At 45.9% G+C, this 24,768-nt stretch overlaps 1 protein-coding gene across 2 annotated transcripts in view; it reads left to right on the forward strand.

The window, feature by feature from the left end:
* The first annotated feature begins 4,837 nt into the window (after positions 1 to 4,837).
* The window catches only part of PLEKHM3 (pleckstrin homology domain containing M3), a 72,871-nt gene continuing 52,940 nt past the window's right edge, over positions 4,838 to 24,768 (forward strand). The window contains exons 1-3 of one of the 2 annotated variants that reach the window (XM_054278062.1): positions 4,838 to 4,858; positions 13,230 to 14,089; positions 21,039 to 21,974. In XM_054278062.1, coding sequence (XP_054134037.1) covers positions 13,432 to 14,089; positions 21,039 to 21,974 — 1,594 coding nt within the window. In that variant the 5' untranslated portion in view covers positions 4,838 to 4,858; positions 13,230 to 13,431. Of the gene's footprint in view, positions 4,859 to 11,164; positions 11,180 to 13,229; positions 14,090 to 21,038; positions 21,975 to 24,768 lie in introns of those variants that run through there. The other variant, XM_054278063.1, reaches the window with a different exon arrangement.

Here is a 24,768-nt window from a genome sequence, read left to right on the forward strand (position 1 = left end):
GAATGACCTCAGTGTGATTTAATTTCACTGACACTTAGCTTTCTGTGTGTAAAGGGATATTGTTCTTTCTTTGACTTGCAGGATTGTTCTGAGATGTTTTTATCCTACAGAGATGATGTTCAGAGGAGCACCTCAGAGAAGCTTCTTTTGTTAGAAGAGATGCAGTTACTGGTGAAATGTTGTAAAGGCAAAAATCATGAAAATTTCAAAACTACCAAGCCCTGAGGAAACAGGGGTAAACTCCTTTGTGGAGGCTGTTTCTTCAAACCAGTCAGGTGGTTTAAGTGAGGAGTCTGTCTCCACATATCTTTCTTCCTCTGTTTGTGATAAACCTTTAGCACCAGGATATTTGCCTAAACGGAGAGGACTGGGTGGGTGTCTGTGCAGAGAATTTTGTTACTCCATACCTCAGCTGAATGAAATAATTTATCATAACAAAAGAGGCTCAGCAGTGAGGTTCCCAAGACTGCTGCCCTGCACATGTACAGACACAAAGGCACTGCTTTGTCTCTGCAGTCCATGGACTGGTTGTGCAGTACAACCATCTACTTGAAGGTGAGCTAGAACAGCACAGTGTCCATAACTTAGCTTCAGTAAAAGACCTTTCCAAGTGCTGGGGGAACAATTTCCTTTTATTGTTCTTGAGATTCCTCATTGGCTAAAAATGATTCTAGAAATTCTCAACCTTCTATCTACATCACCCTGGAACAGGCTGTATTGTTCAATACTCATATTTGTGTGTACCATTACAGTTCTCTCTTTCAGTGCTGTCTTTTGTCTCTCCTGAGACCTCTTGGCCCCATTTCACTGTTTTAGTGACCAGCATGCATCTGACCCTGTAATATTGCAAATTGCCTCAAAAACTGGCTGGCCCCTTACAGCTGGTGGTTGAAGATGGGGACAGTTTAGGAGCCCTCCAAAGAATTTCAGCTGCATGCTCCTGAAAGTGGCTCTGAAGAATGTCAGGATACAGGTTATGCCTGCTTTTGCTTCAGTCCATCTCTTCATCACCAGAAGGTAGGAGACATGGGCCCATGCTAAATCCCAGCCTGCCTTCTCTGGCAGGGTGGGAAGGGGAGGCTGCTCCAGTCGTGCCTTCCCAGCAGCATCTCCCAGTCGCAGCTGCTGGATAATGGACAGCAGCCCCAGGTTTTGCTGCGAGAACTTAATCTGCACTGTCGTCCCTCATTACTGCCACTCAGTGTCCAGCCATGAAGGGTCACAAGATGACATGGGAGAGGTTGGGCAGGGGGTGTACAAAAAGGTCTGGCGAGCATCGGGAAATATGGAAAGGCTAAAAAGAGAACAGCTACCCAAACGATGCTCCAAGCGGCTCGGTGGGGATGGGGCTGAATGCGGCCGGGTTCACACTAAGTTTTCCCGAAGGTCACTCTGCAATATGGTAACTCCCAGCCCGGCTGTCAGTGCCCATAAAGGCAGCTCTCCTCACAGGGCGGGGGTGGGGAAGGGAAGGAGGTTTGTTTAGAAGCATTAGTGCACCCCTCCCCCGGCCCCATTAGTGGCCCTTATTAAACCAACACAGACAAAGAGCAAAGATGCCCTCGTTAATGGAGAGTCTTCGATAATTACTCTGCTCTGCCGCTTCTTTTGGGGCCTGAATAGCCTTTGAATAATGTTTCTCTTGCTGTGGTTGCAGACAATACCCTCGCAGACTGCTTTAAGCGGTGCCAATCCCATTAGCAGAAGAATAGCAGAGCTTTCTGGTTGTGTGGGTGTGTGTGCTCACGGGAGGACAGCGGGCTCGCAGTGGGAACAGACTACGCTGCCCACTGCCTCGCTCTCCTCCCCTGCCCTTCAGGGCCCAAGGAGGCAAAGCAGGCAAGTGCTGGGCCAAACTCCCTCTCCGAAACCATCCCCCTGTTCAATCTCCCCGTGCCAGGGGCTTGTGAGAGCCGTGCTGCTGCTCTGCAGGAGCGCAGAGCCGGGCAGGGCTGCCCACCAGGAGGGAAGGGAAGGGCTGCGAGGCAGAAACCCCGCAGGACTGGGGTGCCTCTAGCCTTTCCTCGTGTTCCCTAGGCACAGCTCTCCTTGCACCCACACAAAATTCCTAAGGGGGTGGAGGCCCAAGAGCCCTCAAAATCAGAATCAGGCAGAGCTGCTGCTTTACTATACAGAGATGAGACACTCATCCTTCTGCATGCAGTTGATTACAGAGCATGAAAATGGCTGTACCACCCAATTTTAGGAGGGTTAATTTTGTGCTGCGCACCCTAAGCAGGAAGCTAATTAGTGTGTTCAATGGGTAGCTATCAGCCAAACTTGGAAGACTTGGGATAATTCTACCTGAGCCTTTCTCTTTGATCTCCCCTTCTGCATGATAAGTGAAAATAGTGTATAGCCGGGCTGGCTGTGGTGTTTAATTTAATCATCTGATGATATTTATTTTCACAAACACAACTCAAGCAACAATTATCAGAAAGGCTTCATCTTGTGCTGAACGCTCCAGTTAATGGCCTTTCTGTGAGGAAATAGCTTCTATGTAGGGAGTCAGTAATTAAAACGTGTGAAAAAAGGCCACTTTTTCAGAGGCAGTGGAAGACTGGTGGGTCTAATGCTCAGCTGGTATGAGCTGTCAAGTCGGTCAATGGCCACAATAAATGGGCATCGCTCCTTCCTCATTATGCCAGCAAAGGATGTTCCCAGAGGGTTGTTGAGACTTTCCCAGTTCGAGAAGGAGGTTTGGATTCTTGTGAGCAGGAGCCAAATTTAGGAATACATGGTGTAATGATCTGGTCTTTGTAAGGTGATTCTGGTGTACTCATGGAAGATGTTCAGATTGAAGGAGCACTTGGCCCTGCGAACTGTCCCACAAGGAGAGCAGCTGTTTCCAGTATTGCTAAAGAGAGAAATTTTTTTCCTCTTTCAACACAGTGTTGAAACTAAGGAAAAAAATACATTTGACACATTCCAAGTAGCGGGAAGATGAGTTCCTTTATGACTTTGTCATATGGAAAAACAATGTACAATTTTTTTACTCATACAGGTAACCAGCATATGGGTCCATGCATGGTTCAGTGTTGGGCCATGTGCTGATAGTTGGTGAGCAATGAGAACAGAGCTGGAAGTCAAGCTGTGAGGAAGGTTCTGATAGATAGCCACCACTGTCTTTAACCAGTATATCTTACTGGAAACAGCTTGTGATTTCATGTTGAGGGACAATTATATGCTTAAAAACGAAAATTGCAAAATCTGAAACTTGCAGTCTGAAAGATATACATAGTTATAACAAAAAAAAAATTAAAAGATTCCTATTTCTTCAGAACCGAGAGTGTTTTTCTGCAGCTTTTAAAGGTAGTGTTGATATTTGGGGTTTTTTTTCCTCTCTCCGTTGGCACATAGACTGCAGGAAGAAAAATATCTGCTAGAGAAATCAACTAGAGGAATCAGAAGCAAGAAAGAGATAGGTTTTTTACAGTGCACATTGCCTGCTTTTTTTCCCCTGACAGCTGTGTCCCCCCAGGTAATGGACCAGCATGCCCTGTGCACGCTCTGGTTGGGTCTGAAAGGAAATGTTTAGTTTGTAACTGGAAGAGAGACAAAGTTCTGAAACATTGTCAGACACAGGAGTTCTAGAGAGTCTCTTTCCTTCTGAGGAGCCCAAGAGATAAATGTTTAAGTACCATTTGACAAAAGGCTGGATAGTGGTAAATAACATGGCAGGCAAAGATACTGCCTTGTCCCTTGTGGGATCTAGGTGGGTACAGCTGAATTGGAATAAAAAAAAAATCAATCCTTGACTGTTACACAGTGAAGAAGCCATTCATCTTTGGGAGCAGGACTTGGAATGTATGGTGGTCTAGTAATATGTTATTTTTGGAGGCCAAGATTAATTAGTTTTCAGCCAGATTAACTGGTATTTTGTAGGCCAAAGGCTCTCATTTATCCTTGCTGTCACTGAAGTGAGATAACCCATTCAAATACTACTTAGTTAATTATGCCAGTTGCATTTTGCAGCATACACTAAATGGTTGATGTGTGAGGAGATGAAAAACTACTGGTGGAAGCTGACCTAACTCCTGCCTTTTGCTGTGGATTGTGAATCTGCTTGATGGATTCAGTTCAGCACCACATCTTGTGGCTCCACTTCAGCACTAACCTGGTCTCTGCTGCTCAGCACAGCCCCACCGAGTCCCCAGTGGCACAGCCAGTGAGACACCAGCCACCCCTGATCCCAGACCTGTGCATGGTGCTGGTGAGAGGTGGTCTGTGTGCATGGGACGTCAAAATTCAGGTGCATCCCTCATCCAGACGTGGCTATTTCTTGCCGCGAGGTTATTTTTACAGACCAGTACTGCCAGGCGGTTGCCGTGCTACCTGAAACAAACCATTTGTAATTGTTTTGTAAGTCTTTGTTTTCCTTGGGCAACAGGTTCTGCTGGAGATCCTTATGCTGCCCTGTGGCCATACGGATTCATGCACCACGCTGCTCCTGCAGCCTTCGCGCCTAGGTGAGCGAGCCCGCAGTGGGGACTATTGAAATCCCGTTAGAATTTTGCGTTTCCCATCTCTCCTGAAGCCAAGTGCCAGCTCCCTGAGAACCTCGGCTGCTTTAAACTTGGAAAGGTGCAGCTTTACCCTGGGTGTTTATACAGGAAATCTGCGGTTTTCCTAGTGCCGTGTTTTAAGGGAAGCGAGACTGGCGGGCTGCCGAGACGGGCGGCGGCCGATGGGCGCTCCGCGGGCGCGGCGCTGGCGGCGGCAGGAACCTTGGTGCGCGGAGCCGTTTCCCGCGGCGGCCGGGACGGCTTTGCGGCAGGACGCGGCGGCGGGAGGGGCGGCCGGGCAGGGCCAGCGCGGGCCCCTCCCGGAGCACGGGCACGGCGCGGCCCGGCCGCAGGTAAATAAACAAACCCTCCCTTCGGGCCGCGGGCGGGGCGGGGCCCCAGAGGGCTGCGAGGCTCCCCGGCCCCTCCGGGCGGGCGGCCGCGCCGGGCTTCCCGCAGCCTTGGCCGCGCTGCCTGCCCGCCCGAGCGTGCGGGGCTGTGTGCGAGGGCCCGGGCGCGGCCGCGTTCGCATTTCTAGCACAAACACGGCTGTGGTCATGTGCTCGTCTGGAATGGCATGTTCCCCTCTGCATAGAAAGGCCCCCTGCTTTCGTTTTCCCCACCCGGCTCACGGTCTCGTCAGGAATTTGGGTGCTCCTTGGGTCAGGCTCCAGTATGTGTAGGCACAGGGTGCTGACATCTCTATTTCAATGGCCCAGAGTGTGACATAATGCCGCGGTCTTTCCTTGCACTAAAATTGCTTCTTTAAAGGAGCAGGCACCCAGACACAGCCAGCGGAGTTACACCTTGTGGGATCAAACAGGCCTGACAGGAGTCTGTGTTATGTGGGAATGAAGGTGTGCTAGCTGGAGTGGCAGCAGGAATGCTGGGGTCACTGGCAGCCTGAGGTGAGGGGAGAAACTCGGGTGCACGTTTGTGTAGGGCATCATGGCTTGCTCCTGATCTGTTCTGCAAATATGCACAAATGATCCTCATCCTGCAAAGCTGTACAGACAAATCTCACTTTCAGCACTGCATACCCTGCTAACTGACTACAAAAAGTCTCAGAGTGAGAAAGCATCTGAGTCTTAGTTGGTCCAGTGCCCATGCACTTTAAGCAACAGTAATTTTCACCTTGCCACCTTTATGTCTTATTTATTCAAAATTAATGAATTCATTTTGGGACTTAAATCAGAAATCTGATGTGAAGCAGAGCACTGTACAGTGGAATGAAAGTTCTTATCCGTCTGTAGTAGCTAGATACATAGTTCCTGCAGGACCTGATCAGACTGAAGTGAGTTATTGTTACCATTTCAGTATCTTCAGATGCCTTGAGGTTTCTACAGATGCCTTGAGGTGTCATCTTCTGCTAAGATTTTCAGTAATGAAGATGTAGTTCACTTTGGAGAAGAGCAAGCTCTTCTGCTGGGTAGTCACACAGCTCTGTGGTGGTAGCAGTGGTTACAGCCATCCCTCAGGGTTGGCTGCTGTGGCAGGGCTGCCAGGACCTGAGCATTTGGGTTGCTGTGGTAGGTTGCTGAACTTCAGCATCATTTGGATCAGTGCTTCTTCTCCTGCCAATTTAGGTGACAAAGCACTGTGATCCTGGCTGTTTGAAAAACAAGAGAAGAGCTTAGTTTGATGTGTGAAAAGAGGCTCTGATTAAGTGCTGTATTTCCCTCAATGTCAGCATGCAACTGCTAACAGTTACAGGAAATCCAGGTCTCACTGTAGAATGGTTTGTCCTGTCCCAGCTGATTCTTTGGGTGCCACAGCTGGAGAGAGGAGTTAGCTCCAGCTGCAGTCAGGGCCACTCAGAAAGCTGTACAGTACAGATGTCAAGCATGTTTCCTTACAGCTGTGCCGGGATCTCAGGGAAGAAATGGTCTTCTGTGTCCTTGTGGGAGATGGTGGGTTTCTGATCTTCTTTTGGGCCTCTGGGGCAATGCAAGATGTTATTCCCAGCTATGTTTTTTACTTCTGTTCACAGCTCAACAAGGGTAAATTGAAAATGTCTTAATTTCTGAACTTAAAAAAAAAATCAGTCAAGCATTTAAGGACTGACTGTCTTTCCTCTTCAGCCTAGTCCTAGAAAATGTGGAGTGAGGAGATACCTGCAAAATTTCAGTTTGCATTAAGTAGAAATGTTTATTTTTTTTTAAAAGAAAAGTGTTATTTCACCTGACATATACAAAGTTTCTCCACATCCTATCAGGAGCCAAGCTGCTCCATAGAGGCAGATACAATTAGAAGTGTTAGACTGAGTCACGTTTGTTGTTTCCTGCTTGTCTACTTCAATCACGTTTCCTAGTTGTATCGCCCCTCTTGGATACCCTGTTCCCTGACAATTTCTGTACTCTTTGCTGAATTCAGGAGGTGACAGGCTCTTTTGTGGTGTCTGTGTGCCTGGCAGATCAGGCAGTGTTCTTGTAGACAGGGGCAGTATGTAAAATCCAAGTTACACAACTTTAGACACAACTGGAATGTGAGCACAGAAATCATTCAGGGGTTGTTATTTGAGGCTACAGGTGTGTTTGGGACCACAGATCCACATCTAGGGCCAAATCACTGCACTGCTGTGTTCTTTTTGTCCCTGTGGAATTTGCAGGGTCAGGCAGGCAGCATGCAGAGGAATGGTCTGGGCTTCAGTCTGATGTGACCCAAGAAAGTGCCCATGTGCTGATGGGTTTGGCTGGCTGCAGCCTGGGCTGTGTGTCACCACCAGCTGCTCCCCTGTGGCCAGTCTGCTTGGCTTTTTGTTCCCTCCCTTGTTAGAGTCCTTTATCCTTCATCCCAGTCCAGCTGCTGAGGTTTTTAGTGGTTATTCATCCCCAGGAAGTGACACAGCCCTTCATTACTTGGTGGTGCTCCCCAGCCAGGATGGATGTGTGTCATTTGCTGCAAGGAAAACGAGTGAGTGATAAAGATCTTGGGAGAGCTGTCCAGCAGTCAGTTTCAGGAAAAGAAATCCTTCTGCTGGTCTGTCTTCCTCCACTCCTGGGTGCTCCTCAGCCCTGGCCCCAGTTTGTTCTGGTGCAGGCTGTTGTGCTCTTTGCAGCTTAGTATTTCTTGGGTTTTGATCAGTGTTCCCAAATGACAGTTAAAATTAAAGATAACATATGCTGTAAGCACTGTTTATTGTGCATTGCTGGGTGAGCTGTTCTGGAGCTGTGGTGTGTTGGTTCTCCACAAAGGGAGGATGCCTGGGGAGCTTCCTTGTTAAAGGGTGAGATCAGCAGCTGGGGAAAATCTGTGCTGCACAGAGCCAGACTCCTGTCCTTGCTAAGGGTCTGCTTCCCTTCCCAGAACATGGCATTCTTCTTCCTACCTGATTTCACTTCTTTCTTCAGTTCAGGTTTTTGCAGTTTGTTTTGTTTTGTTTTCTATGGAGTAGAAGAGATCACAGCTTCTTTTAAATTGACTGTAATTAGGCCCCAGGTTAATTGCAGCTGTTCCTGCTGTTTGCCTCTCCCTGGGTCTAGCACACAGGATGTGGGAGCTCTTCTTCATTGATAAATGTTGGCAGTTAATTTCATCCTTAAGGATAATGAGACTGGCAAACAGGTGGGTTTACAACATGCAAATGGTTAAGTTTACATTCAGTTACCCTCTGTTGGACCCTATAGCCAAGCATTCCTGACCAGGATGTCTCTTTCTGCAGTTTTTGTGAGTTTTTCCTGAGTACTGCCAGTTACATTGTGCAGGAATATCAGTCAAAAGATATTTCTGTGAGACGTTTTAAAGTTGGGATATTCTAAAAAATTCAAGTAATGCATTTCTCAGTTTGTCTGTTGGGGAAAGAGGCCTCTAGGGAGAGGCTTTAAAAATGTGATCCTAAGACAATTGCCCAGGTGATGTTGAACCAACCTTTGACTGTTACATGGCAACCTTTTGAAATTGTGGTTCCCTGTATATTAAAAGTTTCTTGTTTTCTCTCTGTGAAGCACTGTAAGTTTCCTCCAATCATTGAAATGGTGAATCTAACAAGCTTGTCTCACTTGATGTACATGGCAGTAAATCATGTGGGGTTTAGGAATCACTTGGGAAAAGGCTTGCCTTGTGCTATGGGAACAAAATACATCCAGGATCTAAGGGAATGTGATAGTTTGCACAGAGGCAGTGTCCCAGCTGATGCTCACTCTCTGTAGTTGTCCCTTGTGAAATTCCTTCTTATCAGTTGCCTCTCCAGGATGGGTGTGACAGACAAGCAGGAGTGCAGCCTTCAGCTGCTGCTCAGAGAGCTGGTCACTGCACTGCCTGGGGCTCACAACCACCAGAGGGGAAGTGTCTGGAGCCAGGACTCTTCAGCTCCCTGTGCAAGCACTTTGTGCCAGTGATGTAGGCAATGCTAAAAGCTGTGTGTGTGACAGCCACCTCTGCATCCTTGCTCTCTCTTCTGTCCAGTCAGGTCTGCCCACCTCACAAATACAGGTAGCTCAGCTTCTTAACTATTAGGTAGCTCCTAAGTCATCAGCTTCATAGCTTCTTTCGGGGATTCTGCCCAGCAGAGCCTGCTTTTCAAGGACTAGCATTGACCTAAGTGTGCCCTGTTTAGATTCAGGGCAATACTTGTCTGATGTGAGCTACAGAGCAGGTCAGAAATCCTTGAAGCAGCAAAACCTGTAGGTTTTGATTGTTTGAAGTACCACTGGAAGACACTGAGGTCACAGTGTGAGGTTCTCAGACTGACAGGTGGAAAAGCTCAGTAGGCACTTAGCTGTGCCACCCCAGTGGATTCCATTCAGAGACACTGCATCAGCCTCTTTTTCAGATGTGTTCAGACCAGATTTGTCTGAACAACACAAAGCCCATGAACTGGACTGTAGTGGTCCAGGCCTACAGCATAACAAAAATAAAAGTCCCTAGGCTGCTTGAATTTCCTCTGCTACCCAACTGTTACCCAGCTGAAAGAATCTCTCTCTGTTTTCCTTCTTGGTCTTGGAGTTTCAGCCCACAGTTGTAATGCAGTGTGAGAAAAGCAGAGCTGGTTCCTACAGAAGGTTCCAGTGTGTTGGGAAGGGGATAGGGCAAGCTCCCAGTGCCTGCTCTCTATTTGCATACAGGTGGCTTGTAGAACTCCTCTTGTGCTCTTGAGATAAAATTCTCAGAAACCCTGATCTTCGCTAGGAATCTGAGCTCAAGAGTCATTAAGAATCAATGAGACTTGAGGGACTTTTAATATTACCTGTCTTTGGCTACCTTTTACTGACTGAGAGCTCCTGTAGTTTATGCATTTCCTTATGAACATCATTGATAGTTCCTTTCTGATTCTCTCTCCAAATACCAGAGAAAAGGGGAAGTCTATTTATCTATTGTGTATCACTTGTTGTGTTAAGCATCTGTATTATCTGGAAGAGAGGTAGGAAGTTCTCTGAGCACCAAAACCAACAAGATTGCTTAGCAAGTTGTGTAAAGTCTCCTATTGTTCCTTTCTGCATTTCCCCTCTGCTTCACAGAATTTTCTGTGCTTTTTAAATTTTGCCATGCAATGCTTGGGTATTTTCCATAACCCACGAGGATCCAGAAAATGCATCAGGAAGTGAAATGGTCTCTTCCAGTGTATGTTCCTTGGCATTTGTCATTCATGACTTTTCTCTGTGTCAGACTGTGCTGTCACTCAAGTTAAGCCCATGTGGCTTCTCCAAGGGAGGTAATCTTTAGTAAATTGAACTTCAGTGTCTCATGTGCTATGACCAGTAATACTTGCTGTTTACCTCAGCCATGTGAGTGATGGGGCCACTATAAACTTGTGATAGTAAAGACTTCTTGTGTTGTAAGTGCACATTAATTATCTGACTGCTGCATGTTCATGCTGGGCAGATACACAGAAAACTGTTTTTCAGCTGCTGCAATCCCTGTGTCCAGCAGTTTTTGCTGAGTACAATGCAGCATGTTCCTTCATCCTTTTTTCACTAAGACCAGTTCCCAGGGGCCTGGATGAGCACAAATCCAAGCTTATGGTTGTCCATAGCTCCATCAATCTATAATAGTTTGGGCTGATGCTTCGTTCTTTCTCTCATATTCACTGCCTTAGACTGAATGTCTTTGGAAAATTTAAGGTGTTTCAAGAAACAATACATAAAGCAATACATTTTATAGTATCTTAAAAGGAGTTTAACTTATCCTATTTTTAGCCTTTTTTTTACTCTTCCCATGAAGGAAGTGATTTTTCACTGGTTCCCTCCTGGAGGAGATTGTGATGAAGCTGTTTACTGCCGTGTCAGAGTTTCCTTTCATTTGGCACCAAATCCATGCAGACATCTCAATTAAATTTTTGTTGAGTGCTGCTGTCAGAAAGTGCCTAATTGCATTTATGGAGGATATGTAATTGCAGGATCCCAGTACTAGTGGGAATTAGTGGCACAACTCTTTTGGTGGTGTAGGGGGGGGTGAGCCTGCCACCACTGATGTCACCTTTCACATCTTTATTGAGCAGGGCAAACAGACTAGTTGGGAAGGTATGAAGGCTGCAGTTTATGGACTGTGTGGTACAGTTATGGACTGTGTGGGGCCTGTCATCTTCTCATGACCATGTGATTCAGCATCCTCCTGGCTGTGAGGTCAGTTTGTAGCTTGGCATCACCACACTTGACTGGCTGGCAGCTCGTCTCACAGGATCCAGAGAAACATTCTGCTGCTTGAAGCCTCTGGCATTGAAGCATCAACTTGTTAACGTAAGTGTCAGTTTTTATCCCTTGCTTTCCACCTTTCCTAGGGACTTAAAGAACAGACCAACATTGTTCTGCTGCCACTAGAATGCTGCAGTGGCATGTCACAAGCCCTTCTGGAGTGATTGCCGCTCCAGTTGCGTGAGGGAGTGCAAGGCTGCATCCTCTGCCAATCCCCATGGGGCAGCATCTTTGAATGGACCAGGCTGTAGCCTTCACTGCAGGCCTGTGGTTCTGTTGGTGCTAGTTTTGTTCAAGTGGATGCTCTTGCAGTTTGCAACTTCAAACTACCATTGTTGCTGTAAAAATATGCTACAGCAAAGGTGTAGAATAAGTGGACAGGTTGCACCACCTATGTCCCCTAGGCTGTTCCTTGAGCTCCCAAGCTCTGTGGTACCAGGGACCAGAACACTGTTCTGGGACTGCTAGCAGGACTGAGCTTCAAGAGTAAACTCAGTGCTGCATTAAGCTGACAATGCAGATGTGCCCAGGATGACTTAATTTCCCACTGCTGTCAACTGCCACAGTTACACATCTTTGCAAAGAGCCTCCTCCCAGACTGTTCTGATTTGAAATAACTCCAAGTCTGTATTGTTCAGCCCTCTGGTTGTGGTCTCGATCTTCAGTGTCTTACTCTGTGTTCACATAATTGAAGCTTATCCTACCCTGATTCACTATGAGACTAGTAAAGTGAATCCTTGCAAAGAGTTAAGGGGAGTAAGATCTCAGTGTAAAGGCTTGATGTTCCAGTGTTGTGTATGTGATTAGTTATTACTTTTGAAAGTTACTTAGTTGGAGTGTCTTTGTGGATGTCACAGTCTGAAGTGCAGATCCACTAGGAGGGAGGGTGAGCTGCTGCTTTTGAGCACAGCTGTGTCATGGCTGGCTACAACTGAAGCCGGGCTGGGCAGAAGCCACTGGGGGATTGTGGAGGAGATTGGCTCGTGCTACAGAATTGTGTGCCCCCTCCTTTTGAGGTTGCTGGCCACCTTCCTCTCTTCCTCTGGCTTGCTATGGTCAGCTTTCCTAACAGAAATTAGGCTAAAAGACTGTTCTGGATTAAAAAAAAAACAAAACACCTTAAATAGAAGTATTATCTGGTTTAGATGCTGTTTAATAGATGCTTTTTCCTGCTAAGCATAAATCTTCATAGGTCCTGGTAGCACTTCAGCAGCATTTACAAGCTAATGAGCTGCTAATTATCGGCCCAGCCCAGCTAATTAGTTTTGTTGAGTGTAATAATCTAGATAGAGCTCTGAGCTAAGGCAGCTTTGCTGCTTCTAGGACTTGAGCTGATGTGTTCAAAACTCTGACTTTCAGCTGTTCTGCATGTCCAGGCTCTGGGAGCTGTGATTTGTCTTAGGAGACTTGAGGGTGTTCTCCTGGCAGTACAAATGCCCAGTCTCCAGGTCCCAAGAACTCGCAGACATTTGCCAGGTTACCCCAATTTAAACATACCTACTGTGCTTTTCCCTTCAGCATGGCAGCACTGTGGATGGAGCTTCAAGACAGCAGCAGACTTGATTTGTTTGGCAAATGTCAGAGTTCTGTTCATGCAGACAGATAGGCAAGGTAGCTGCTGTAAAACTCATGTTGGTCTCCATAAAATTGCAAGTTCAAGCAATCTTGGACAAAAAAGCAAACTATTTGGGGCTGGTTGGCCTATGTTATGACCCTGTAGTTTATCAACTTTTTATTAGAAAAAAGAAAGGGAAGGAAAGGGAAAGTCCTAAGGGAAACTCTGAAGCATTCCTTGGGTGGCTACCTCTCACTGCAGCTTTCTAAAGCTTGGTTAACAAATGAAATTGCTTTGGTTTTCCATCATCTGGTGTCCCATCCTGCTCTCTGCAGCTTTCAGTTCAAAAAGTGATTATACACAGAGTTCATACAGACTGAACAACAGAAATACAAAGGGTTTCTTAATACACAGTAATTTTGGTGCCAATTGAAGGAGAAAGTTAAATGAAGAGGATTATGACTGAAAGGAGTGATGTGATTAAACATATTTACCTGGGAATAGACTCTTCCTGATGTGATGTTTTGCTTTTCTTTACAGGTACTCTTCATCCCCATGAGCTCTTTTCATACAGGGACCATAGCCTACTTGGTCAGTGGGTGTTAGATCTTCCCTCTGAAGACAAATTGAGTTGGTTACTTCCTACCACTATGGGTTGGAGTTGGTGACTGTGTTTGCCCACCACATCCAAGTTCATGGTGTGCCAAGGATAGATGTGAAGCAGGTCTTTGGGTCCATATTGATGTGGTATCTTCTTAACGCATCGCGCCGCCTTGAGCCCACAGCAGCACAGGACATGGAGGCTCTTGAAGTGGATGACATTAGCCCTGCCTTGGAAGTGACTGAAGACTTTTTCAATAGTTTTGATACTAAGCTTGAAAAGATTGTGCAGCCCTCTGAGGTGTATGGTGTACAGGAGGTCCCAGAACTGGTTGGGCATGAGGTATTTGATCAGATAACAGAGAGCAGGAACCTGAGGAACGTCGCCTCCTTAGCCAAAAGTAGCCTCATCTGGGATCACTGCAAAAATGGCCTCTTGGAAACCAAAGCTCAGACGGTGTTCCCTGCCAAAGACCAGTGCCTGGTGCAGAGGGGAACAGCTGCTGACAACCTTGCTTGGGCAGGGGAAGGGGACACCACAGCTTTTAATATCTTCAAGATCTGCCAGCGGCGGAGGGACAGGCCTCGCTCAGTGAATGACATCCTGGTGCAGAATGAGGAAGCCTCCATGTTCAAACCAGGTCACAACAGGTCACGCTCTGACATCAGCCATGTGAACTGGAGAGTGGTCTTCACAGGCACCTCCCTGCAGCAGCCACCTGCACCTGGGCAGGACAATAACTGTGCTCTGCTTTCCTACCTGGCACTAACCAACGGAGGGGATATCCAAGGAAACACAGGTTTGTGCTGCTGCTTTGTTTGTGTTTATATGAGGAGTTTCCTATCTGATTTTAATATTTGTCTTGAAAGAGGAGCTGAATGTTAAAAAACACAAAAAACCTACTCAAAATCTAGCTGTGAGTTAACTCTTAAAAGAAGATAAATCAGTATGGCTCTTTTGTCTTTGATGTAACTCTGGGTGTTTGCCTGCCTAAGGATAATTTTTTGAACTTACCTTGATTCCTGTTCTTTTTTATAGTTTAAATATCTAAAGTTGTTTTACTTTTTGCTTCTGTCCTATTCAATTTGACTCAGGACAAAATTATTTATTTGCTATGTATTTCTGATCATTTCCTTGAATGATTTCCCAAACTTAAAAAAAGCTTTGAATGTTAAAGCTGTTGGGAGAATGGCAAATACAAACAAAACCAGTTTTCATAAAGTGAAAGAGCAGCCATTAAAAAGAGGGCTGACGTACAGAGCTTTACTGTAAGACCCAAAGATCTCTGCTCTCTTTCTTTAAATAATGCTGAATTTTCAGTCCATAAGCAAGTAACAGAAGCTAAAGCAGTCAATTTGTCAATATGAAGGCATTCCTGCCAGCATTGTGTGGGGCACAGGAGGTGTTGTTATCAGATTGAGGCAGGCATCTCCAGTGAGCCATACGAAGCGGTGTTTCAGCAAGTGGTATTCTTCCTTTTCCTTTCCCAAGCACTGCACTGAAGAGGTGCTCAGGGCTTTGGAAACACTGACCCAGTGTCTCCATCTCCATGATTTATTTTGTAGATGCCAGCAATGGGCCAGGCACTTATAAAGAGGAACAGCAGCTAGTGCCACAAATATTTTTGTAATCTAAATAAAGGTAGGCCTTAACTAAAAATCAAGGGATTGTGAAAGGGTGCTTGTATGCACATGGTGGCTTGACTCCAGTTAGGAACAGCTGGTCTGTTTAGGGTTAAAAGAAACTTTTTGTGTTGGGTTTCCCAGGTAAGTCAGCTATATTGGAACATGGAAAGCAGGTGCCTAAGTGTTAGTGTGGGGGGAGATGTGTGTGTATAAATATATATAACATGTAAGTATGTTTAAGTGTATATATAAGTGCATATATAGGTAAAACCACTTAGGTTATTGTGTTATATTGTGACATAGTTGCTGAAGAAGAAGAAGGGTGACAAAGGCAAGTGCACCTGCTGTTACTTTTGTCTAGGGAGATATATTGCTTCTTGTAGAGTGGCGTTTCTGTTCTGTATCTTTCTGTGGAAAGGATGCAGAATAGAAATGCCCCCTCAAGTGTGGAGACAGAGCTCCTCGTTTTTGTCAGCTGTATCCTGGCATCTCCTGGGTTTGATGTGTAACAACTTCATATGCTCACAGAAACTCCATTAAAATGGAGCCATTGAAGGTCTGCACATGTCCCTGATGGTGTTTTAAGCTTAATCTGTGATTCTGTGATATGAAATTCCCATGGACACACTTCTGGAGGTAGTCAGTGCTTGCTGTGTGCCCTCCAAGAGCTTTCTCTGTGGAATGTTGGAAGGCAGGGGTACCTTCTTTGAGGAAGGAGAGCTTCTGTGCTCTGAAAATATCTCTTTTTAACCTGTTTCCTTTACCTGTTCTGTTCAGCAGCTGTGCAGGTTTTACAAGGTAGCTGTGCTATTTCTTCCCTCTGTGTTTACAAGAGCCTCACAAAGAGTTTGCTGCTACTGTGAGCTGACCTGAAAAGAAGTGCAAAAGCAAGAAAGTAGGTTTTACAGACGTGTGTCTGTGGCTACTAATTATTCTCCAGAAAAGACTGAAGAATGTATTTAGAGATTGGATAAAACCTACTGCAGTTGTTGAAGGGGTCATAGTGGTTGCATCCTTTGAAGACATCCCTTTTCAGAGTTTTAATCCAAATGAAATGAATGCTGTGAGATACTGAGAGGACCTTCAGCAACTCCTGTCAGTCCTCAGTGCTGTAAAGGACTTCCCTTTGGAGCCTGCAGAGGTCTCCCAGTCCTCCAAAGCTGTCCCAGTTACTGCATATGTGAACTCTTCACTGTTTTATTTCCTTACTGTCGTAGTGTACCCATTACTGTGGGCTTCTCTCTTCCTACTGCTTGCTCTTTTAAAGAATCATAGAATCATTTAGGTTAGAAAAAACCTTTAAGATTATCTCCTCCAGTTGTTAATCCAGCACTGCTGATTCTACCACTAAACCATAATACAAATAAAATGACACTGAATCCTTTCCATGTGCTGAGAAAGAAAAGGACCTGAAAAGAAGCTGTGCCTTTTGGGGCAACATCTTTGGCCTGCTAGTGAAAAAACTCATGTGCTAGAAATAAACCCTGTTGTGCTATGGGACACAAGCAGGAAGCAGAGCTAGCAAAGACAGAAGTTGTTAGCAAATTCAAGGCAGGCTCTTGTATTTCTGGGCATGTGGCCTGGCAGACAAAGAGAGAATACTGCTTCTGTAATATACAGTGAAGCTTGGCCTGGATTTTTAAAACACAGTGTTTTAAACACAGCATGGCTTGATGGCCATGTGGGTGTTATTCAAACACTGCCACTCCTGACAGTGTGGGTGCTACAGTACTTTTTCCAGCTAGCTGTTTTGTTTGCCTGCTTTGCCTGTGAGCTTGGAGAACTCTAGAGCTGTCACTGTGTTGAGCACCCGCACACTGACAAACTGAAGGATACGTATCTGCAGACCCAGGTGGGAAAACAGGTGGGAGGACAAGACTGTATTTTTAAGTAGGAAGATAGTGAACATTGTGGATCTGAGGCACAGTTTGTCCCTGATCCAGCAAATCCCACCAAGAAGGTGACTAGCCCAACCCAATTTGAGAGCATTTTAGGTCCCAAACATGTTTTGTAAAAATGTTCAGTTTTTAAAAATCTGAGAAGAAAACTACTGGCAAAAACTCTGTAACTTACACTCATCACTTACTAAGCGTTAGAGAATTCAGAGAGGAGTGCCCCCTCAAGAGTGCCCCCTCAAACTCCTTACAAACTGGGCATCTCTGCTTCTGCTCTTTTCCAAGTTACTTGGAATGACTGTTGTCAGAAATGCTTCAGTGGTGGAAAAACAGAGTAAGCTTTCCTGCCATGCCAACTGAGATGCAAGTACAGCCAGTTGTTCTGGAGTGTGTATCATCTGGACATGCTGGTACAACATTTGGTCTCTCTCCAGGGATGCTGGTTGCACCAGCTGCCCCAAGTGTGGCCAGTGGTGGGTGGGCACTAGGCTGGCCTGGTTTCAGTGCAATGTGCAGAGTTCCTATCTGGGACAAGGGGGCATTTCCCAATGGAGAGGAGAGATGCTGAGGAAGATATTACTCTGTCCCAGCGGCTGAGACTCTCTCTGTTTTTCTCTGCCTTCTTCCACCTCTTTCCTTGAAATTATAACTCCAAATGGCTCAGATGTGAGCCATTTACTGTGATTATTTCCTTTTTTTTTACTCTTCTTCAATTTACTCTGCCTGTCTCCATAAGGAGGAAAAGAGATGCAGTTTCTGTTTGGAAGGTGGATAGAAAGATGGTACCATTTGCTCTCTGAATAAAAAGGTATTATCTGGCACAGTGCCTGTGGAAGAGATAAAGGAGCAGAGCTGTGAGATGTGTGTGTATGTTCAGCATATGAATTCAGCCTGTCTCTGCCAGCATCTATTGCCCTGACCTAAACAATACGAGGCATTTGAATGTTAATCAAGGTGGCTGCTGGTTCTGTCCCAGTTTGAGCAGAGCCATTGGAGCGGATTTCACAGAGCTTGAAGGGAAGGAGTGGAGTGAAGGAGGGAGAGGGGGTGCCTCTGTGAAAGACAGGGAGAGATAGCCTTTCTCTAACTCAACAAAAGATAAGCAAACCTGTGTGTGGATGAAGGAGGGGTGGCTGGGGGAAGGTTATGAGTTGTCTTATTATGGAGAAGCTTGAACAGTCATCTGTACTTGATGGAAGCGAGAGAGATTGCAGTTGGAGCTGCAGAAGCGCTGCCTCCCTGATTGGATTAATAGAAAGGGAAGATGACTCTAGAATGGCTGTCCATTATCTGCACTACAAAGGGATTAGTGTGGGTTTCAGAGAAATTAATGGCTTTTGAGTTAGTGCAGAAATACTAATGAATGTCAGGGCCAGAGATGTACGATGAACAAAATTGGTTCTCTTTCAATGTGTCCATGTGTGTGCACATCTATCCATTTGGGCTATCAAAGTGTGCTTTTTCTCTACCATTTTGGGTTATAGATTAGGCTTTCAGTTTTCATATTTAGCTGAAATATCCTCGAGTAGTTTATTGATATGCAAGGTGTAGTTATACTGACCTTTTTAGACCTAGTGCCAAAATAGCAGTTTTTGAAATAGTTGTTATGGTTTTTGCCATATCTGTAGGAAATCTCTCTAGATGGAGTCCTTTGAGCATGGAGTTAAATGCAGGCTCTGTTCTGAGTATGTGGGTAAATGGGGAAGCTGAGGCTGGGCTGTCAAGGTGAAACCTAAGTGCCTCCTTTTTATTAGGGTGGCTGCAAGGTAGCGTCCTTCTCCCATTTTTAACCCCCATGAGATTTCTATACCAACGTTAAGGATATCAAACAATTAATTTTCATGTATGTTCATTAAGTTTAACTGGAGCTTGTCTGCTTAATCCTTATAAATCCTTAAAAGCTGGTCTTTGCTGAAGAGCTGGCAAAAGCTTTTACACTGCTGCTATTCTGATTCTTTCTCTTGCCCATAGAAGAAACTGAGAATTAGCTACAGGAGTACTTGCAGCCAAAGGCAGGAGCATCTTCTTAGTATGAAGGGTACAGCCCAAGGTTGCCCCAGTTGGTATCAGAAGCCCCTGGACAGTAAGTCCCTCAAATACTCATGAGTCCCTGACTCTCCTTATGCTCTAGGAGGACAGACAGACTCACCCCTTATCCAGCAGTGGTTAGGGCAGTCTGGCCAGCAATCTTGGTCATATTAGCTGGGAAGCCCAGTACAGACGGGGATGTAGTTTCTATACAGGCCTGGTTTTGTTTTGAAGCTTCATCCAGTTCAGATGTTTCTGTTCTCTTAGCTCTGTGTTGCAGGCATCCTCAGTATACTCAGAGATGATGTCTAAAGCTTGTTAGAGTGTGGCCTGTTAACATAAGTGTAACTGGTTAAGCTGAGATGCTGAAAATGTTTTATGCCTCCAGTTCCATGCCTCCCTGTTTCAAAGGCTGTAAAGGCTGTCAACCCCAGGGTGGAAATGTTGAGTAGACCAGCTCTTGTATTGCTGTGGTCTGTAATGCTGTGTTAAAGTCAATTGATGCTGATGTTGTTGTGACCCAATTTGCTGGGCAGTGGATGAGGAGCTGTTTCCAGGTGGCTACCTTGCTCCTGTGCCAGGAATAGCAGGCTCTAAGGGAGATAGACAATTCGAGGCAGAAACCTTTACTTGTGTCTGGTAATTCTGTCACTGTTAGTCAGTCATCACTCAGCACAGGTGCACAGGTACCCTTAATGGAAGGGTGAAGTAGAACTCAAATGGGAGTTTATTCCTCAGCCCTTTGTTGTTTTGGGGTGCCAAGTATTACAGTTGGTATTACAGTGTAGCAGTGAATGCCTCTGAATTTATACAGGGAACAACAAAAATTGCCTGGAGCCACATGCCTAGCCCAAGGTGAAAATATGAATCTTGCCTGTGGTGGCTGAAGTGGTGCAAATCAGATTGAAACAAATTTTGTATGTAAACCTTTTTTTAAAACTCAGAAATGCTTTAGATAATTCCTTTTAAATTTGCATCACTTTAGTGCTTGGAGTGACTTGTGCATGGCTGGTGTTCTGTGGATGAAGAAGATTCCCCTTGACTTTGCCTTGGGCTGGGTTTTGTGATCTGCTCCAAAGCACCTGAAGTGCTGAGGTGCTCAGATGTGTGTGTTTGAATCCTTCTGGGCAGCCTCTTACTTTTCATTTTTGGTCATATCTGCTACTCCTGAACCTGATTCTCATAAATCAGCAAAACTCTGGAGTAAACAGAGCTGCACAGAATGTTCTGGTCCCAGGTCATGCTGGAATGTGGTAGGAAAGTGCTGTGTTGGGCACAGGTCTGCATTCACTGGGTCAGTGCAGGTGCCAGGTGCTGTAAGCAGGGCTGTTCCGGCAGCCCCTGCTCAGGACACAGCTGTGCCCATCAGCCAAGGTGGGGCCTCTTTGGCAGAACACATCTCAGGAAGGGACAGCACTGGCAGCTGTGTCAAGAGCAGCCGAGGGTCAGAGGATGAGAATGTGCTCCAGCCCCTGGGGAGAACGTGGTGGAGCAGGATCTCCCTGCAGGATCTCCCTGCATGCTGGAGAATATGGAGATTTCCTGAAGGAACTCCAGCCATGAGAGCTCATGCAGGGGTACATTGAACCTGAAGGACTGCAGCCCCTGGAGAGGACCATGCTGGAGCAGGGGAAAGGTGTGAGAAGGAAGGAGCAGCAGAGAGGAGCCGAGCAGATGCCACTCTGCCCTTTGCCTCTGAGCTGCTTAAGGTGAGGGAGGCAGAGGTGGTGTGTGTGAAAACATGAAGTTGAGTCTGGGAAGGAGCAGGAAAGAGAGGGTGAGGTGTTTTTAATTTTTATGTGTTTTTCACTGTCAAAATCTTATTTTAGTTGGCAATAGATGACTTGATAGTATTGTCCACTTCTAGACTAAGTTCTGGGAGACCTGCAGTGTTTTGTTGCTCTGCCATTGTCGTCCTGGATAATTGCTTTCTCAGGAAAATTGCTCTGTTTTTCTGTCCCTGTTTCTTTGTTCCTTTTTGTAAGGTGTTTTGATACCTCTGGGTAAAAAAGTGCTGTATTCTTGGTGGCTCAAAAGTAGAGTTAGGGCTTGTGTTTAATAATTATTACATGAAGATTCTCTGTGATCCTATCTTCAGATATGCCATGTATGGGTAGGAGAGATTGAGAAGCCAGAATAATGTAGTAATTTGAGACAATTAAAAAAATAATTGTAATATTCTAATTTTTTTTTCTTCCAGAACACAAGACAGTGTTCTCAAATCTTCTGAAGAAGGGATACTTGGAAGTCAGAAGAGACAATGACAGCTACTGGCAAACCTGTTACGCTGAACTCTCTCAGTACAAACTGTACCTGTATTGCCTGGACAGCAGCGGCAACCAGACCCTTCCCACCGTGTATCCGCTCATGCGTTTTCAAAGGGTCGCTGTCACTGGTGGCATGGAAACCAAGGTGGTGGACACTGTCCTGTCAGACAGCTCACAGCTACAGCTCAAGGCAGAGTCCTCCTGGGAGACTTTGGACTGGGGACAGAAACTTTGGGAAGCGGTGCATGCTTCTGGGCCTGCTTTTACAAGACAGCAGGAGAAACTGGAGAATGTGCCAAAGCCTGAAAATAACAGTGACCTTTCTCAAACTAATGGGGTGTTAGAGAAGCCTATGGAACTTTTCCTATCCATGAATTTGACTGAAAACACTAAAGAGTACCAAAATATTCTGAAATCAGGGACTCTTTACAGACTAACTGTCCAGAATAACTGGAAGGCATTTACTTTTGTCTTGAACAGGTCTTATCTCATGGCATTCCAGCCTGGTAGGCTTGATGAAGATCCCCTGCTGAGCTACAACGTGGATGTGTGCCTGTCAGTGCAGACAGATACTCAGGATGGCTGTGACTCTTGCTTTCAGGTCATTTTTCCCCAGGATGTGCTGCGCCTGCGCGCAGAGACGCGGCAGCGGGCCCAGGAGTGGATGGAGGCGCTGAAAGCAGCGGCCAATGCTACCCGAAGTTTGACTCAGAACCCACAGGTCACGCTCAGGAACAAGCCTGGAGCTCGGCCCTTTGGGAGTGACCTTAGAAAGAGCAAGCGGCAGTCTGTGACCACCAGCTTCCTGAGCATCCTGACCACGCTGTCTCTGGAGAGAGGGCTCACGGTTCAGAGCTTCAAGTGTGCAGGTGAGCAGCCAGGTTGCAGCATCTGCACCTACATCCCCTCTACAGGAAAAGAAAATCACTTGAAAGAGCATGTGTGTGTTTTAGCAGCACAGCTGTTCCCTGCCTCTCACTGTGGCTGTAGTTAGCCTTTCTCTCTGTCAGCTGTGGAGAAAAGCCTATGGGGATATTCAGAGGTTCATCTGCTTTTGATGAGCAGTCCTGAAACATTAGATCTTGCACATACACCACTATATGGGCCAGGGCTGCCTTGCAGGGTGGCTGAGCTGTTTTCATGATTCAGGACACTGTAAAGGTGGTGCAGAATCAAAGGGGCTTGAATTCGTTGACTGACTCTAGTCCTATAGGGAAGATCATGTTTTTATTCAGTTTGGGAAGGAAGTGAAAATAGAGAGAACATGTCTGAATGCAGTACATTGTCATTTTACTTTAGCAAGGGCACCTGTTTGGAGCAAATTTGGGCACCTTATGCCTAAACTATGGTCTCTGACTTGCTTTAGTTACACTCACTTAGAAATTGTCAGCTCAAGCAGAAGCAGCTCTTTTGGAGACTTTTTCTCCTGTATTATGTGAGCTGTGATGGTCCTGCCTCCTCTCCATGCTTCTTTGGGGTGTGGTTCTTAGGTTGCTCTAGAACATGATGACTCTAGGGAGTTTCTGTTTGGGCCCAGGACCTGCTGGCTGCCCTGAATCCCTTTCAGGGGAGACCTGGGCCCTAGAAGTACTGGATTGCACTCAAAATTGTCTGTGGGTGTAGTTGGGTTTGTCCTTCTCTCGTAGCCACCTGCAGGTCATGTTCCTGCTCATCCCTCCACAGTGCGTGGCATCCACCTGGCAGCTGGAGCATCATGGAGGTTGGCATCATTGCAGTTAATGTTTGGGCACGGTATTTGGGCTTCTGCCTGAATTCGGCTCTGTTTTTGGCCACATTTGTATGACTTGATGTAATTTGTTTTATATTTTGCTTAATCTTCTCTCTGGGGTTCAGGAGGGTTTCAAGTGAATGTTTTCAATTACCTCCTCTAAAACCAGGCCCTGAGATGGCAACAAAATGCATGTCTCCAGTGTGAAACAGGTTTTAGTCTTGCTTTATGTAGTATGGGAGCAGACTTTTCTCTGGGAAAGAGCGGATTCCCTCTCCCAAACATGGGGTGATTAATATCCTCACTCATGTATTCCCCACAAAAATGAGGTGCTCTGAGCAGGGTTTCATGGTGTCTTTTCCTGATGCACCTGAGGCATTCCCAATACTCCTGTGGTCTCCTTTTAGTCTGCCAAACGGAACAAATGTTGTTGTGCAGAGAAGCTCTTCTTGAGTTGTGGTGGGTCCGTGGGAAGCTGGTGAGTGGGATTCTGTGTCCCCAAGGATGGGGATTCACAGCACTTTCTGCAGGAGTGACTCCTTTGCCATTCCTGGGACCCTTAGGGCTGGCTGGAGCTTGGAGCTGTTACCATGGTGCAGAGAAAGAAATAATTTTAGTTATAACTGGGAGAAACTGGGGAAACTCGTTTGGCTCAGAAAAGTTTTTGCAGAGGAGGCACAGGGCAAGCTGAGCGTGTCTCGCTGTTCTTGCAGGCAGTTGTGCCGTTCAGCATGGGCTGCTGTTTAACCTGAGGGGCCTGCTGTTGGTAATTACGGCTTGCAGGCATTGAGAGCGGCTTTCCCCAGGGCTGCTGGGAGGGGTAAGCTTGGAGAAAGATGAGGAGGGGGGAGGAAGAAAAGTTTTGCTGTGAATTCTTCAGCCATTTAGTGCAAATTCCTGTAATTACCGTCTTTGTGTCCTGTCCCAATGGCACATAATACAGCAGAAGCCTTTCCTAATTGAGACCTTACAGGAGGTACAAATCCCTCCTTTGTTCAGCCTGACAAATTAGTGCCAGAAAGTGGCAAGGTCCGAGTGGGAATCAAAGGCAAGCAACACAAAGATGGAACTTACGGCTACAGTAATAACCCTCTCTAGTCCTGCAGGGGTGGGAGGGAAGGAAAAGTAATGACCAATGAAAAATGAAGGGGTTTTTTGTTATAAATTCCCTTGACATGACAGCACCTCAGGGCTGCTTTATTTATTTAGGAAAAGCGATTAAATAGTAATACAACAGGGCAGACCATTGTCTTTCGAGCTACCCCCCTTCCTACAGACCCCTGCTGCCTTGGCTAATTGATTGACAATGAACCTCTGATAAAGAAGGTTGCTGGGAGGACCTGATGGGGACAGGCTTTTAAAATTTATTTTCTCTTTGCAGTCTTTGTGGGGTTTCCCTCGCTGGTTTAGGTTTGTTTTTTTTTTTTTTTTTTCCTGTTTGAAATGCCCTTGGCATCCCCCTTTTCTTTTCTCCCTCAGTAAAAGCTTTTTAAGGAATTGGTCCCAGACAAACAGCTGATATTCACAACCAGGTAGGGAGGAATGTGAATGTCTGTGCCTTGCTATTGACAGGTTTATCTTGGAGTCTGGCTGGCACTTTTCAACTCGTGATATAAGCCAGGGCAGTGGTGTCAGATGTAGTCATGGGGCAGAGAGGACAAAGTGTTGATGCCCTGGAGTCAGAAGGGCATTTGGAAAAAAGTTGTCTTTTGCTTGATCAGCAGACACAAAAGCTTTTCTCCACATTTCTAACTTTGTTTGACTGCAGAGGGCAGGGCATTACTTGTAGTTTGAAAAAAAAATGAGTGAACAGACCACTGATTAGCAGTGGAGAGACAGGGAGTTTATAAACTCTTTTAATTTTGTGACCATTATTTATATTTTTGCCTTAGAGAAAAGCTTCCAGGGAAAGGTAGGCATTTCTCCTGGAGAAG

The sequence above is a fragment of the Melozone crissalis genome, unplaced genomic scaffold (assembly GCF_028551555.1).
Source record: "Melozone crissalis strain CALT ecotype California unplaced genomic scaffold, PUWL_Pcris_2 ptg000023l_1, whole genome shotgun sequence".
Lineage (NCBI taxonomy): Eukaryota > Metazoa > Chordata > Aves > Passeriformes > Passerellidae > Melozone > Melozone crissalis.